This window comes from Dendrobium catenatum, unplaced genomic scaffold, assembly GCF_001605985.2.
Source record: "Dendrobium catenatum unplaced genomic scaffold, ASM160598v2 fragScaff_scaffold_45, whole genome shotgun sequence".
NCBI classification, from domain to species: Eukaryota; Viridiplantae; Streptophyta; class Magnoliopsida; order Asparagales; family Orchidaceae; genus Dendrobium; species Dendrobium catenatum.
In genome coordinates, this window is record NW_021318507.1 from 26,623 (window position 1) to 42,781 (window position 16,159).

Genomic DNA, 16,159 nt, shown 5'->3' on the forward strand with positions numbered 1-16,159 from the left:
CTTGTGCTGCTCCTGGTCCGGATGGCTTCACGTTTGAATTCTATAAATCAACTTGGAATGCTATTGGAAATCAGATTTGCAAAGCGGTGCAATCCTTCTTTTCTAACTCCTTCCTTCCCAGACAAGCCAAGAACACTACAATTGCTCTTATTCCCAAGCACTCTCATGCTACTTCTGTTAATGATTTCAGGCCCATCTCTTTGTGCAACTCATTCTACAAAATTATTGCAAAATTGTTGGCCAACCGGATGAAAACTGTTATGCCTCATATTATACATTCTGCTCAAGCTGGATTTATTCAACATAGAATTATCACTGATAATATTATTCTGGCCTCGGAAATTTTGAGCAAATTCAACACTTCTTCTAGAGACAAATACTTCTGTGCCAAATTCGACATTCACAAGGCCTTTGATACTATATCAAGGGATTTCATTCTACGACGGCTCCATGTTAAAGGTTTTCCCTCTGTTTTCATTTCCTGGATTAATTCATGTATCTCTGACATTCATTTCTCTGTTGCCATTAGCGGGTCACTTGAAGGTTTTTTTAGTTCGTCTTCTGGCTTAAGACAGGGCTGTCCCCTCTCTCCCTACTTGTTCACGGTGGCTATGGATGCTCTTTCTAGCATCTTTGAGGAAGCTTTTAACTCTCAGAGTTTTCTTGGCTTTAAGATGGGCAATTTTGCTATTCACCATCTCTTATATGCTGATGATTTATTGGTCTTCTCTAAAGCTAATTTACAGGAGGCTTCTTGCCTTAAGGATATTCTGAAACGGTTTGCTTCCTCATCTGGTTTGGTTGTCAATCCTGCCAAAAACACAATTTTTTTTCTCCAAAAACTGCCAACTAAGTGAGAACATATGCGATATTCTTAATATCCAACAAACCTCTAGGCCCATTAAATATCTGGGCCTTCCCATTCACTACAAAAAGCTTTCCTTTGCTGATTTCCAACCTCTCATGTTAAAAATCTCTAAAGCCTTGAAGGTTGGAAAGCAAAAACCCTCTCCTTTGGGGGAAGGATTCAATTTTTAAGATACACCATCTTCAATACGATTGCCTACTGGATTAAAGGCTCTATCTTACCTAAGAAATGTTTCAAATTTCTGGATAAAATCTGTTCTCGTTTTCTTTACTCCAGTGACATTTCTACAAAAAAATTACGCCTGATTGCCTGGAAAGACACCTGCATCCCTAAAATCAATGGTGGAATTGGATTGCCTTCTCTTGACTCTTTATCTTTCACCTTCGGCTGCTCTACCATCTGGAGGTTCTTAAATGGTAACAGCCTACTTTTTTGTTGTTGGCGTAATTTGTACACCTCTCTTTGGTTTCATCATAATAAAGGCAGCTCTCATTTCTGGAATCAACTTTCTGCTATTGCCTTACAAATCAAAAACTGCCTGAATTTTAAGATTCTCTCTAATTGTCACCATTCCCTCCTTTGGGACCCCTGGTGCCAAGGCAAATCCATCATTGAGTTGGCTGGTTCTAATTTTAATGAGAGCTGGATGGAGAACCTCAACAGGGAGACTGTGTCTATTGTTGTAATGAATGATAGCTGGAATTTACCTAGTTGCTGGCCTACTGCTTTAACGAATATCATAAAATCTGTCCCCATTTCTGATAGTGGTTATGGTTGTCTTTGGGCAAATTCAGAGAAAGTCTCTAACAAAATTTTTAGGAAGGAATTTTATAGGCATTATCCGGTGTTGAATTGGCATCATTTTGTTTGGCATAAGCATTCGGCAATCAGGTTTTCGGCTTTCGGTTGGCTGGCTGTTAAGAGTGGGCTAAAAACGGCAGACATGTTGATTATGCGGGGTATCAAAGTTAATCCACTCTGTACCTTTTGCTTGGTTGGTAGAGAATCACATTCCCATCTCTTCTTTGAGTGTGATTTCTCTTTTAAGATTCTATGTACACTGATTACCCATGCTGATTCTTTACTTCTCCGCCCGAACATTTTCCAAGTTTTTGATTTGATTGACAACCTATCGGACTCTTCTGATATGCTGAATTTCTATAGCCTTATAGTAAATACTGCTATTTACTACATTTGGCGGGCTCGTAATGACAGAATTTTTGGCAACAATATTGAATGTCACACTATTGTGATCAGAAAGATTAAATATGTAGTTCATGCTAAATTGGGGAGATGGAAAAATGGCAGCAACCTATTATATCTTTTGGGGTAATTCGTGCTCCTTGCAATTGGTCCATGGATGTTTTTGTATTAACTGTTGGGGGCTGCCTCATTTGCTGGTTCCTTTGCTGGATGTATTTACTGGATGGCCACTGGGTTACTTTGGAAGATAGGTTTTTTTGGTTATTTCAGACAATTTTGCAGGACAATGATGACCGCTGCAGCACCAACCACTTGGAGGGTCTTTACGGCAACCAGGGGTTCATTTCCGTCCATTTCGATGACCGAGTCCCTCGTCTTTTGTTGCAGCACATGCCTGAGTCATGATCAAATTTTGTATACCACATTTTGTTGGTTTCATTGGTTAGGTTTACTGGTGGTATAGGTTTCTCTTTTTTTTCATTTGTTGTCTTTTTTTGAGCTTCTTCCGTTTTTCTGGGATAAGCTTTTTTTACATGTAATTTTTCCTTATTAATAGAAGGGCTTCTGCCCCAAATTTCCCAAAAAAAAAAAAAACCCAAAACATAGAAAAGGAAATGGGGTCCAAAAATGGTGGAAAAAGCCTGTCATGCCCCAAAATTAAGCGTATACATGATTAGGATTTTTGGGTTAATGCCTGCCACCATCCCTGGCGACGACATGTGCTAACTTGCATGAGTGTTGAGACTTTTTTTTGTGCATTGTCATTTGAAGATTTCGGCAGCTCAAATCTTTTTCGGGATATTTTACTGTAGCGATTTTGAGAAGAGAAGACCTATGGCAGACGGCTTAAGAAGTTTGACTCGACGTTGGTTATTGGATGGTTGGAGCTTGAAGAAAAGGCGTCCGATCGCGAGGAGATGAGAGAGTTTCGGGTTTCTTGCAAACCCTAGGCGGTTATTTTTTTTTGGTTTTCTTCGTTCGATTGGCTCTTCTTCTTCATATCTGGTGGTTCTTTAGGATTTCTATTGATCGAGAGGATCTTCCTCTTCATATATTGCTATGCACCTCTAAAATCAATCATGATTCTCCCGTGTCACTATCGCTCCTTGCCGTGCCGCTACCAGAGCTGTCGTGTCACTGCCATAGTTGCCGTGTCCACGGGTCAGGTCCGAGTTCAAATACTTGCCCCGTTTGCAAAAAAGGTCGGGTCAAATTTGGGTCACGGATCACCCCGATTTTGACAGCCCTACTTCAAACATTTTATTTGTTATAATTTTTTTTAAGCTTTCTAAAGTAAACTTTTAGTACAATTTTTTTTTTTTTAAACCAGTAAAAAAAATAATAGCAAAAAATGGTCCCAAATGAAACCTTACTCATTAAAATTGCCTGAGCTTCTTTAGAAGCTCCTTTTGGTGCATAGATCCTACTGGAAAAAAATTTAGAGTTTTTCAGAGAGCAATTCTCTCCAAAATAAATTTTAAAAGTACCATTGTTAGTAAAGGTACAGAACAGACACGTTGACTCAAGAGTTAGAAAAATGATTTTTCCTTCTTAACATTTTTGTTCCCATATGTAATTTTGTCTTTCTTCCATACGACGTCCGTAAAAGAAGATCAAAGTGGCGAAGCGACAACCGAAGACGTGGTTTCCACTTCGCAAATGCTGCTTTAGTGCTACTTCACAGAAAATCTCACATCCTCTCTGAAGTCTGAACTGATCGAGATCTTCACAGGTGTCATCTTGTCTCATCTTTTATGCTTAATGGTCTTCGATCTTCACGATTATGGGTCGGTGCTGAGTGCTGACCCCAAAATATATTTTCACATGCGATGCTTAGGAGCGTGTTTCTGGCAGAGCAACAAGAGATCGGTTTGATAGAGCATTCAAAGAAATTATTCACCTGCAGATTCTTTTTTATACAGAAATATTGGTGCCTCCCTCTGATGTAAAGAATACGTTTCAGCTACTTTCTCATGGCTTTCCAATATTAGGTACAGATTCGAATTATACAGTCAACACGTGCATTGGTAGCACGGCTTCGCACAAGTTTCTTTTATGTTTGGACTAGTAATATAGAAAGAAGTCAACGCGGGAAAAGGGGGAAAAATTATGTTTTTCATTTCATATGTTATGTTTTATTTATCAATATACTTAAATTATTAAACAAATATTAATTATTAGCTCTCTCTCTCTCTCTCTCTCTCTCTCTCTCTCTCTCTCTCTCTCTCTATCCCTTTGGGCCTCTATGTCATTTTAGTAGGGGTGTCAATTCGGGTCAACGGGTCGGGTTCGGATCGAACTCAGAACTGACTCGACACCATTCGGGTCAACTCGAACCTGATCCGTTTTTAAAAACAGGTCAAGTTTTCGAACCCGAACAAGACCCGATTCGGGTCTGAGCCAACCCGACCCGACACGAATGACCCGAAGTTTACCTAGTTTTTTGGATCAAAATCGGGTCAAGTCAAAATTGGCTCAAAACGGGTCAATCTCGGGTTTTCGGGTCAAATAGGAGTTTTTGTGTCATTTTCGGGTCATTTTCGGGTTGCTAGGTCAACCCGAACCCGACACAATTTTTTAAACGGGTTGATTTGTTGAACCCGAACACGACCCGTTTCGGGATCAGGTTGACCCTAACCCGAATTTTTTCGAGTCAGGTTTGGATCGTGTTTCAGGTCGTGTCAAAAATTGACACCCCTACATTTTAGTCATTTTTTAGTATTTCAACTTTTGGTTGAAATTAATTCACTCAAGAAATCAAAGCCATGATCAGATTATGTATTATTCGTGGTCTATGATCCTAAATCATATGTTCAACCATCTAGAGATTATCTTTTTTGCTAGAATAACATTGTGAGATATTTATAGAGGCTTCATATCGATCAAATATACAAATATATTTGGTTTAACAAAAAAATAATAATAATAATGTGTGCACACAAATACATAGCTCTTTTCATGTGCTAACTAGGTCAATGTGTATTATAAATAGGATGTCATCGATATGATAATGAGTCCAACAATTTTTGAGAAGTATTTAAAATAAATTGAATGTAAGTTTGTTTATAGACATTGAGAGAATTATTTTAGCCATATATAAGTTCAAAAGTCATGCATATTTAAAGCATGGAGAGAAGATTTTTGCAACCTCATCATTAAAATTATTGAGCGCAAGAGCATTTGTGGTAGTAGGGAGATAAACAAAGTTTAAAGGCTTTGGTTTGAACGAATATCCAACGGACATACATATAAAGTAGAAGGGATACAACAATCACAAGAGAGATTAGAATTTTTACATGAAAATTTCTAAAAAGTTAAAAAATCACAAGGCTTAACCTAGCTAAAATGATCAACTAGTTTTTGTCGTTGGTTACAAAGTACACATTTCAGCGGGGAAAGGCATTGGCACAATGTAGCAAATATAAATCATATAAAGCACATTACATATTTGGATTTGGAAGAATCAAATGACATGAGAGTTATTCGTATGACTTAAGAGAACGCAAGCTTATTTGTTTGGTCGATAGAATCGTAATCAGGCAACTGAGGCCATATGACACCAAATTCAACTCAATCCGAGCCCAAATGAGTCCAAATCAAGGACCCGAAGCGATGTTGGAAAGTTCAAACCATAATTCGAGACCAAATGGTTTCCAAATATGACGTTATTTTAGTCGAATAGAGCGGCTCGACGAGACGAATCCAACGAGCCCAAACGACGCCGGAATTCTGCCTGACTTCTGAACGACGCTGGAACTCTACCCGACATTGTAATTAGATCTCAATCCGAAAATGAAACATTGTAAATTGATCATCCTAAATTTTAAGGATGAATCAGCTTCTTATACTTCAAACAAACATTAGAAGAAATCTTTCAACTGGGCGTGGCCCTGTGGTTTTTCTCCTTTTAGGATTTTCCACGTAAAAATCTTGGTGTTATTATTTATCTTCGGTTTGTGTGTTGAATATCCGTACAACGCTAAGATGAATACTTTTTACCTCTACCACCGCATATATTATAGCCCGCAACAATATATATATATATATATATACTTTTGTATGTTAGATTTTAAAAAATCTATGATGTAAATGTTTCGTATGTTAATCCCACTTTTCAATTTTTTTCCATTAGACATCCTAAGGAAAGTTAAATAGAAAAGAAAATTGAAGTCTCTATCAGTCATGTTTTTTTTGTACTGTTTTAAAAAATAATTTTTTAATACAAAAATTAAAAACTTACTTAAAAAATAATAAAAAAAATGATCCAAACGAAGCTGAGTCAATCAGCAATATAAGCAACATCGATCCATCCGAAGTTGTTAATATAAACTGCGAACGCACTGATTAGTCCTTCCCTTTTAAAAACAGGACCCTAATGCTCGTGGGCGGCAGACTCTCATCCCAAATTCCCAATCTCAAGCCCGTCATTTCTCCGATTCCAACTCCATGCGGCTCTTCTCCTTCAATCTCCTCTCCCTCCTCTTCTTTCTCTCTACTTCTCACCTCCTCGTTTCTTCTAGCCCCTCCAATTACTTTTCATTCTCCTTCCCCTCCTTTCCTTCTTCAACCAGCAACAACTTCGACTTCTCCACAGACGCTAGCGTCAGTCAAGGCGCCCTCCAGATCACCCCGGACACCATCAATGACCTCGCCTATCTCCTCAACCGCTCTGGCCGCATCCTCTACTCCCGTTCCTTCCGCCTCTGGGAATCTAATCGCACTGCCTCCTTCAACACCTCTTTCTCCATAAATATCTACCGTCCCAGTAACACCACACCGACCGGCGAGGGCTTGGCCTTCATCATTGCTCCCGATGCGGACGGCCCCCCACCCGGAAGCTACGGCGGCTTCCTTGGCCTCACAAACTCCACGACCGACGGCCGATCGTCGAATCGGATCGTTGCCGTCGAGTTCGATACAGTGAAACAGGCGTACGATCCCGACGACAACCATGTGGGGCTCGACATCAACGGGGTGACTTCGGAAATTTCGGCTTCATTAACGCCGTTTGGGATCCAGATCGCGCCGGTCGAGGCGGTGAATTATACTGTGTGGATTGATTATGATGGCAGGCAAGGGGCGATCGGGGTTTATATGACCAGAAAGGGGGAGCCGAAGCCTGAGAAACCGGTGCTTGCGGGGAAGGTGGATCTTAGCCGTTATGTGAATCAGGACTCGTATTTCGGGTTCGCAGCTGCGACAGGTGCGAAGGATTACGAGCTTAACTGCGTGTTAGACTGGACTCTGACGGTTGAGAACCTGGACGATGAAGACAAGAAAGGAGGTAGGCATGGTTCTATAATTCTAGATTAATTGTTTAAAATCTGATTATATCAAATCCATTTTGGGGCTGTTTGATTTCCTTTTCAACTGAATCATGACAGATCGAATGAAACGTAAATTTGCTTGTCTGCCACCGGGCTTATACTTGTCATTGTCATCATTAATTTACCTCAACTTGCATAATTGCTATCTCTGGTTATTCTGCATCTGAGCTCAAATTTGATTTTTATTTTTTAGAAATAATTTAGAATAAAATCCATACCTTATACAATATCCTTATGAAATTATAAGCTAAATTTTATTAATGAACCACTCATTTCGCAACAAATCACAGAGCTCGAGCTTCACATCCAATTAAAAAGCAGTTCAATTACGAGCACAAAATCAATAAAAGCCCTATAGTAGTGGCATAATTAATAGAATCACAGCAAATTCATCAACACCTAAAATGGATCAATTAATTCCAGCGTCAAACAGTAAAGTAATAGAGTTAAGTTTCATTGAAGCAATTTTTTTTCTAATCTACGTACTTAGAGCTGAAAAGTAGTGTTTGCTCCGGCGGGAACAGGGTGGAAGGTGGCGGCTGGTATAGCGGCTGGAGTGGTTGTGCTCGCTGTGGTGGCAGGAACCGCGACGGCATTATGGTACTCAAAGAATCGGAGGAAGAGGGAGAAGAAGGCGATGGTGGATCCGAGCGCGTTAGCCGGAACGCTGAAGAGCTTGCCGGGGATGCCTAGGGAGTTCGAGTACAAGGAACTGAGGAAGGCGACCAACGGCTTCGATGAAAGGATGAAGCTGGGTCAGGGAGGGTTTGGCATCGTATACAAGGGGGTGATCGCCGGCGAGGCGACAGAGGTGGCTGTGAAGAAATTTTCAAGGGAGGATAATATGAACAGTCAGGATGACTTCCTAAAGGAACTCACTGTCATCAACCGACTCCGGCACAAGCACCTTGTTCGCCTGCTTGGTATGTTCAATCTCTTCTTCTTTCTTTATTTCTTGATTTATCTTCATCAATATTAATGGCTTGGTTTGAAAGAACTGCCATTGATCTTCAAAAAAGATATTTTAAATTATTTTCTTATAACATTAAAAACTTGTATTGTTTAACACTTTAACCAATAAATTTTACTAAAAATATCATTTACTGAAACAATTTTTACTGCTCGAGAAATGCATGTCTATTCGTTCTAAATTGATTATTTTGAGAAAAAAATTTCAAATTTAGATTATGTAATTTTTTTTTTTGCTTTCTGTGTATTTGCTTTTTTTTTTTTTAATTATTTAATTAGTATGCACCTTAAACTTATTTAGTTATTTTAATTTAAAACGCGCATATATCAGTTAACTAAATATACATAGAAGTATGACTAACAAGGCAACCGTGCGTCAGGTTGGTGCCACGAAAACGGCGTCCTACTTCTCGTCTACGACTACATGCCAAACGGCAGCCTTGACCAGCATCTCTACGGCGGCTCCACCGCTGGCCAGTTCGTCCTCCCCTGGAACCGCCGCATCCAGGTCGCAGCCGACGTGGCCTCCGCCCTACACTATCTCCACCACGAATACGACGAATGTGTCGTCCACCGCGACCTCAAGTCCTCCAACGTCATGCTCGACGCCGCCTTCCACGCCCGACTTGGTGACTTCGGCCTTGCCCGCGTCCTGGACACTGACAAGACCTCATACGCCGAGCTCGAGGCCGCCGGAGTCCCAGGCACGCTAGGCTACATTGCCCCTGAGTGCTTCCACACCGCCAAGGCCACCCGCGAGTCCGATCTATTCGCCTTCGGCGCCCTCCTTCTCGAGCTCGTCTGCGGCCGCCGTCCCCGCTGCACAGACTTGTCCAACTTCAACTTTCTAGTCGACTGGGTATGGATTTTGCATCGAGATGGAAGAATCCTGGAAGCCGTCGATGAGAAGCTAGAGGGAAATTTCGTCGCCGACGAGGCTCGCCGGATGTTGCTGCTTGGCCTGGCATGTAGCCACCCGTTGCCGGGTGAGAGGCCGAAGGCTGGAGTTATCATACAGATATTGGCAGGGTCGGTTTCGCCACCGGTGGTTCCGGCGTTTAAGCCGGCGTTTATGTGGCCGGCGGCTGAGCCTGCCCGTCACGAGGGTGGAAGCGGTGGGTTGAGTAGTATGAGCTCGTTGCTAACTTCGAGTTCCCTGTATGGGTCATCGACTGCGTGGACCCCGCCGTACGTGAGCAGTGATCGTCATGGTGACGTGTGATATTATTTGAACAGTCAAATCGCTGATTATTATTATTTTTTTTAATTTGGTGGTGATGGAGTGGTCCACAGTTGTCATCTTAGGAAGATTTTTTTATTTTTTTTTTAATTTTTAAAGGGCATGTTTTGTTTTTTGTTTTTTCTCCCTTTATTTTGAAGGGCATGTTTTTGCATCCATGTTATTGTATAATAATGTTCTCTTCTTGAAACTTATATTTGCATTTAAAAAATAAAAAATGAAGCTCTTATATTGTTTGCCCATGGCCATCACCAATTGACCTTTATCATCTCTACTAGCCTCACCAATCCCAACACAGCCCGAAAGAGCGAGGGAGATGTGAGTGTTGACCTTGATCCAATTTGGAGGTTTGTTGGGAGTCCCAGTGCTCCAGAATTGTTAATCTATGAGGGTGCAAAGTAGCAAGAACAGTAGTAGCAAGAGTAGTTGGAGACCAATAATTGTCCATGCTTGAAAACATTTCGAGCCCAACACACTTGCTAACAACAAAATAATACATACGACCCATGGCTAGGTTTCACTTTATCGCTTTCTCCAGCTAACCGAGAAATTATTCTGTGCGGAAGCTGAATGTAGTTTATCGTTCGGAGAACAACTAGAATGTGCCATGTCAGCAGTACCGAGCTGCGGTATGGAGCAATACCGAGTCAGATACTGAGCAAGGGGCAACATGATACATTTTGGTTGGTCTTTGATTGATGTTTGACGTCTGCAAAAAATAATTTCATCAAAGACTGAAAAATGCGAATATGAATACTCATTTGCTGAGTATCAACAGGCACTCATGAAGCTTAGCATAGTGAGCAGTAATGTTTCTCCCTCAGGTGCAGGTGGAGCTTTGCAATCCAATAGAAGGGGTGACTAGGATCCTTGTAGCAAGTTTCGAATGCTAAGGCAACGATAGATTTTCTCTCCAAACTATTGAAGACATCGAACATAGGCCAATGAATTAACACTCTATCTACAATCCAAAGTCCAAACATCCTGAGTCAAATGGACAGAGATACCATTATTGATTCACCACCTGAGAGTAGGACGGAGAGCCTTGGCGCCATCTTTTATAATTCGCCAAGTGATGGAGTCACCACATGCATTCAAATATGAAGAAACGAAAATACGGAGACATGAAAGAACAAGAAGTAGAGGGAGAGAGAGAGAATCGTAAATGGAAAATATAAGCTCTCTTAAATCAGATGTATATACAAGTATATAAAGACATAGGAAGTGGTATTTGTTACAAGCGATCCAATGCCAGACTGCCACGTAAGCAGTAAGGAGAATACATTATTTACTATTTTTTGTGTACTAATACACCCCTGCAAATTGATGGGTCTTGAGAGATCGTTAGTTGGAGTCGTAGTTTGTTGAACCTAGGTGTAGAGAGAGCTTTGGAAAAAAAAATGCAACTTGGTCGACTGTACTGATGGGTATGAGACGGTAGATGGAAAAAAAAATGCAACTTGTGAGAAAGTATTGGGAACTTTAATACATGTCGGGTAGGATAGATGATTGCATTGTGAAAGTTCAGCTTGGTGTAGTGTTAGAGCATATTTCCTTTGGGATTGAAAATACATACCTTTGTATTTGTCAAACTTTATGCCAAGAAAATCATAAATTGGGCCCATATGTTTCATAGAGAAGGTTGTACCAAGCTTGGTGGGGACTGAAGAGATGATGTCCTGATTGTTGCCCATTATGAGAATGTCATCCACGTATATAAGAAGAAAAATATGACTTTGTTGTTGACGAAATATGAGGAGTGACAGATCGACTTTGCTGTGAACGAATCTAATATACACAAGATACTCTGTGAATATGTTGTATCATTGTGTTGGAGCTTGTTTTAGGCCGTAGATGGCCTTGTGAAGATGACAGACGTGAGTTGGATAGTTTGGATCTTCGAACCCTTTTGGCTAAGACATGTATATCGTTTCCGATAGTTTGCCATTAAGGAAAGTGTTTGCCACGTCAAGCTGATTAACCTGCCAGTTATTGTAAAGAGCAACAATAAGTAGAATTATTATAGTTGGTAATTTAGCTACCGGACTGAACGTCTTAGTATAATCCAAACCAAATTCTTGATGATTGCCTTGGGCCACCAGACGCGCTTTATATTTGGCAATCGATCCATCGGCATGAAGTTTGGTTTTGTATGTCCACTTGCAGCCTAGGATCGACGAGCTGGTAGGAGGCTCGACCAAATTTCAGGTTCCTTGTTGTTGGAGAGCTAAGAATTCATTGGCCATGGCGGAGCGGCATTCAGGATATTTGATAGCTTCAGCGTACGTGGTGGGGGATTCATCGGAGTTAAGAGAGGATTGAAAGTGTAAGAGGTTTAGGCAAACTACAGATTTTAGAGAGCCCGTCTTGGCTCTGGAGACCATGGGGTGAGAAGGCACGATATGGGAAGTGCTGGGAGATTGAATGGATTGTTCCGTTGGGTTAGCCTGAGATGGGTGAGAATTGAGAGACTGGAGATTGGAAGTTTGAGAAATAGGAGATGTTTCGTTCGGGTTGTGCTTCTGAGACGCAGTCGTGATGGAAATGGGTGTAAGGAATAGAGGAGACGATTCATTGGGCTTGTCCGTGGAGACTTGTTCAGATGTGCTAAAGGGAAAAAAATTCATCAAACGTGGTATGTCTTGAGAGAGTGATTTTGTTGGTGGACGTATCGAAACACTTATATCCTTTGTAAGTATATGAATAGCCAAGAAACACACAGGCTTTCGCTTTGGATTGAAATTTGTGGTGCTATTGCGGTGGTAATAACGGAAAACACGCACATCCGAATGTTCGAAGATGTTTGTATTCAGGTTTAACTTTGTACCATAACTCGAAAGGTGAGATATTTTTGTTGATGGTTGAAGGCATGCGATTAATAAGATATACGGAAGTGAGAACATCATTCGACTAGTGCTTGTATGGAACCGAAGCCGTCTTGAGAAGAGACCTGGTGGTTTCTATGATATGTCTGTGCTTGCGTTATGCGACTCCATTATGCTAAGGAGTATAGGGGCAAGATACTTGATGAGTGATACGCTGATCAAGCAAGAATTGAGTGAAGTTATGAATTAGAAATTCAGTGCCACCATCAGTTCTCATAATTTTGATGTGCTGCGATGTGTATTTTTCAACATTTTTTTAAAAACCTCAGATTTGTTATGCATTGAAAAAATCTAGGTAAAGCGAGAAAAATCATCAACGAAAAGAACGTAATATCTAAAGTCTTGAACAGACATCACGGGTGTTGGACCCCAGACATAAGAATGAAAAAGAGAGAGGACATATTTATGACGTGTGGTAGAGTTATCAAACACAAGTTTGTGTCCTTTAGATTCCTTACAAGAAAAAAAGAAAAAAAACTAATATGAATGTCCATATTTGGATTACATTTAGCTAAAATAGAGAGAGCGCGATCATTGGGATGACCAAGACGATTGTGCTAGGAGGAAGTCGAGATGTGGTAGTTGTGAATGCTGAATTTGTTGAGGTTGCTGAAACTGAATGGGGTAGAGGTGTTTGTCACATGGTCCTTGAAGCAACACTTGATGAGTCTTCATGTACTTCAACAAGAAACCCGTGGGATCAAATGTTATAGAAATATTATTGTCTTTCGTTAGTTTAGATATAGACAATAAGTTATAGTATAAAGATGGAGTTTGAAAATTTTGTTGTAAAGAGAGCTTACGAGAGGGAGTAGGTAACAAGCTTGTACCAGAATTGGTTATGCTAACCATTCTCCCGTCGCCAATGGTGATGTTATTGGAGCCTTGATAAGGAGTGGAGATGGACATGTTGTCTAACGAGTTTGTTAGATGAGATGTCGACCCGAAATCAAGATACCAGCTGGAGTAGTTGATGTCTGTTCCGGCAACCAGAGCTTTGTTCTGAGGCGTCGCGGGGGTGGGTGTGTAGTTCGCGTCCATCCTGTGCCAGCAGCTTGGAGGCGAATGCCCCTTCTTGGAGCATATTTGATAGATGACAGTAGAATTATGAGATGGTCGAGTGGCATTGTTGTGTAATTGCAAGTATCTTCCACGAAACTTGCGACCCCTTCCTCTGGTCGCAAACAATGCGGTGTTGGAGTCCGGATGAGAAGTGGAGCGAGCGGTGTCGGAGGCCAAATTGATTTCCTCACTGATTAATAAGGAGTACAATTGATCGAGAGAGATGGGAGTCAGCATGGTGCGTATAGCCGTTTTAAACGATTGGTAGGAGGGTGGGAGTCAGTTGAGGATGTAAAGAATCACATCCTCAGTGTCAACGGACGAATCCGAGGCAGAGATCTGATCAACCATAACCTTGATTACGGACAAGTATTGAGTAATGATTTGATTCTTGAGTGAGATGTTGTGAAGAGAGTTCTTTAATTGAATAACTTTTGATCTATTTGAGGATTAAAATGTTGTTTCTTGGGTAGACCAAATGTCAGCGATAGAATCAAAATTAACCCTCTCTTCTCCGACCAAATCGAGCTCATGATTGATTGTCTACTGCCTAGCCCAAGCGCCTGACCGGCCTGCCTTGGATTCAAACCTACAATATTGTTTAAACAACTTCCTTCTTTGCTTGGCCTAGGAGACAAAACACAATAGAAAGTTTTTTTTTTAATTAGATTATATCCTAGCTTGCGGCGGATTGAAGACATCCATTTACGCCAAAAAGTAGCTAAGAAAATACCGCTGCAAATCAGACGCAAAAGAATCTTCAAAAAATTTTCGTCGCAAATCCGTTGTCATTTTAACAAAAAAAAAATTGCTGTAAAGTCTGTCGTAAATTGCCGACTTTCCTTTAGTTAAAGACAGAGAGCGGAGCGCTGCAGCACACTAAATTCAACGCTGCAGTACTGTTCGGTGGATTTGAGGAAAAGTGTTGAGCGTCGTAAAGCTCAAATTGGTACCGCAGTGCTTTGAGGGGGACTGAACAATTATGTTTCTTATTTTTCTCAAGTGTGGCGTCCCTTGGTGGTATATAGAAGCTCTCATCTTTTGTTTAATGTGTGTGAACATTGTAAGTGAGAAGAGAAGCAATATGCATGTGTGTACGAGAGAGAGAGAGAGAGAGAGAGAGAGAGAGAGAGAGTAGGAATCTATACTTATTTATTCTAATTTTCATAGTGAATTTTTTAATGTGGAGTAACTCTATGTTATTTTTTCCGATTTCTAATTTTTCCGTGTTAAATCATGCTGTCATTTTAGTTTCCATTGCATTCTATTTTTACCTATTTGTTTCCTTCTCTCTAGAATTGAGAACAAAATAAAACTGGTAATTTTTTTATGTAATTTTTTAATATTTATTTACATAACTTCTTGTTCACGCTGAACTTGTATTAAACTACATAATAATTAATCAAAATGTGCGTAATATTTTTTTATCTCGTTAATAAAACCTAATTTTCTAAACAAAACGGTCAGGTTTAGCATTATTTTAAAAATAAAAACAGTCCATTTTCATTTTATTTTGATTTTAAATCCCTTTTGCCCTTATAAATATGTAGATAATATTATGCTCATCAATTGAAACATATCATTTTTTGAAATTTTATAATAAATAATATTTGAATTCTTGTCAATAATTTTTTTTGAAGTTGAAGGGGATGATACTTTAAATTTAATCGATCCAATTATTAGAGTAAGTTCTAATTTTTTTTTGGAATTTAGCATCTCGGCCCATTAATGAACCGAAGGGATGATCCATTGAGAAGATATTTATGGGCTTATTTTTATTGTTATCCCATTATTGCATAGGCCCAAGCAATAAAAGCCATGCATTAGTAGGCAACGCATTCATCTGTAATCGCCAACAGAATAATTTCTTTTTAGGTGTTAGATGAGCATATTTAATCCAATTGAATTGATCTTCATTATCAACAATATAAGCCATTGATTTTTCAAATGCCAATGCTGTAATTGTTTTCCCATATATTTGACAAACAAGCTGCGATTGATCTATATAAAAATTTCTGTCAATAGGAATTTGAATAATCCCGTTCATTTAGTGACTAAAGTTTTGCTTGGGACAGCTTCCTTCCTGCTTTTTGAAGCGGTTTTTTAGTACAAAAATTAAAAAATTTTGTACTAAAAAGCCGCTTCAAGAAGTAGCAAGAAAGTTATCCCAAACGAAGCCTAAGTTTTATTTTGGATGGCTTTTTTATTGTTCCTTAAAGAAAATTTTACTACACAATTTTGATTTTTTATTAAAAACTATTTTAAGAAAGTCATCCAAAAAGAAGCCTAAGATTTAATTTAGAGCATATTTCTTATTGATTTATACTACAAAGTTGTTTTAAGAAGCTGTAAGAGAGTTGTCCCAAACGAAGTCTGTTTTAAGACAACTTTCTTACTGCTTTTTAAATCACTTTAGAAAGCTATAAGAAAGCTATGTCAAACTAAATCTAAGGCTTTGTTTGGAAAGACTATTTATCATTATTTTTTTTGTTGCTTTTAATAAAATTAAATACATAAAAATTATTTTAGAAAGTAATAAAAAGTTGTTCCAAAAAAGTCTAATTCAAGTGTTAAAAAATTTGATTTGTATGTAATAATAATAATA

At 39.6% G+C, this 16,159-nt stretch overlaps 1 protein-coding gene across 1 annotated transcript; it reads left to right on the plus strand.

Annotated features, from left to right (window-relative positions):
* The first annotated feature begins 6,417 nt into the window (after positions 1-6,417).
* Positions 6,418-9,753, plus strand: LOC110092539 (probable L-type lectin-domain containing receptor kinase S.5). Its single transcript, XM_020817130.2, has 3 exons — positions 6,418-7,355; positions 7,923-8,321; positions 8,748-9,753. The coding sequence occupies exons 1-3, from the start codon at positions 6,518-6,520 to the stop codon at positions 9,587-9,589; spliced, it is 2,079 nt and encodes a 692-aa protein (XP_020672789.1). The 5' UTR covers positions 6,418-6,517; the 3' UTR covers positions 9,590-9,753.
* Positions 9,754-16,159: the final 6,406 nt, after the last annotated feature.

Bases quoted from the DNA above. Each gene is read 5' to 3' on its own strand.
- LOC110092539 (XM_020817130.2), top strand. From the start codon at position 6,518: ATGCGGCTCTTCTCCTTCAATCTCCTCTCCCTCCTCTTCTTTCTCTCT. The intron at 7,356-7,922 runs GTAGGCATGGTT...CGGCGGGAACAG, and splicing joins CGATGAAGACAAGAAAGGAG to GGTGGAAGGTGGCGGCTGGT. The intron at 8,322-8,747 runs GTATGTTCAATC...ACCGTGCGTCAG, and splicing joins GCACCTTGTTCGCCTGCTTG to GTTGGTGCCACGAAAACGGC.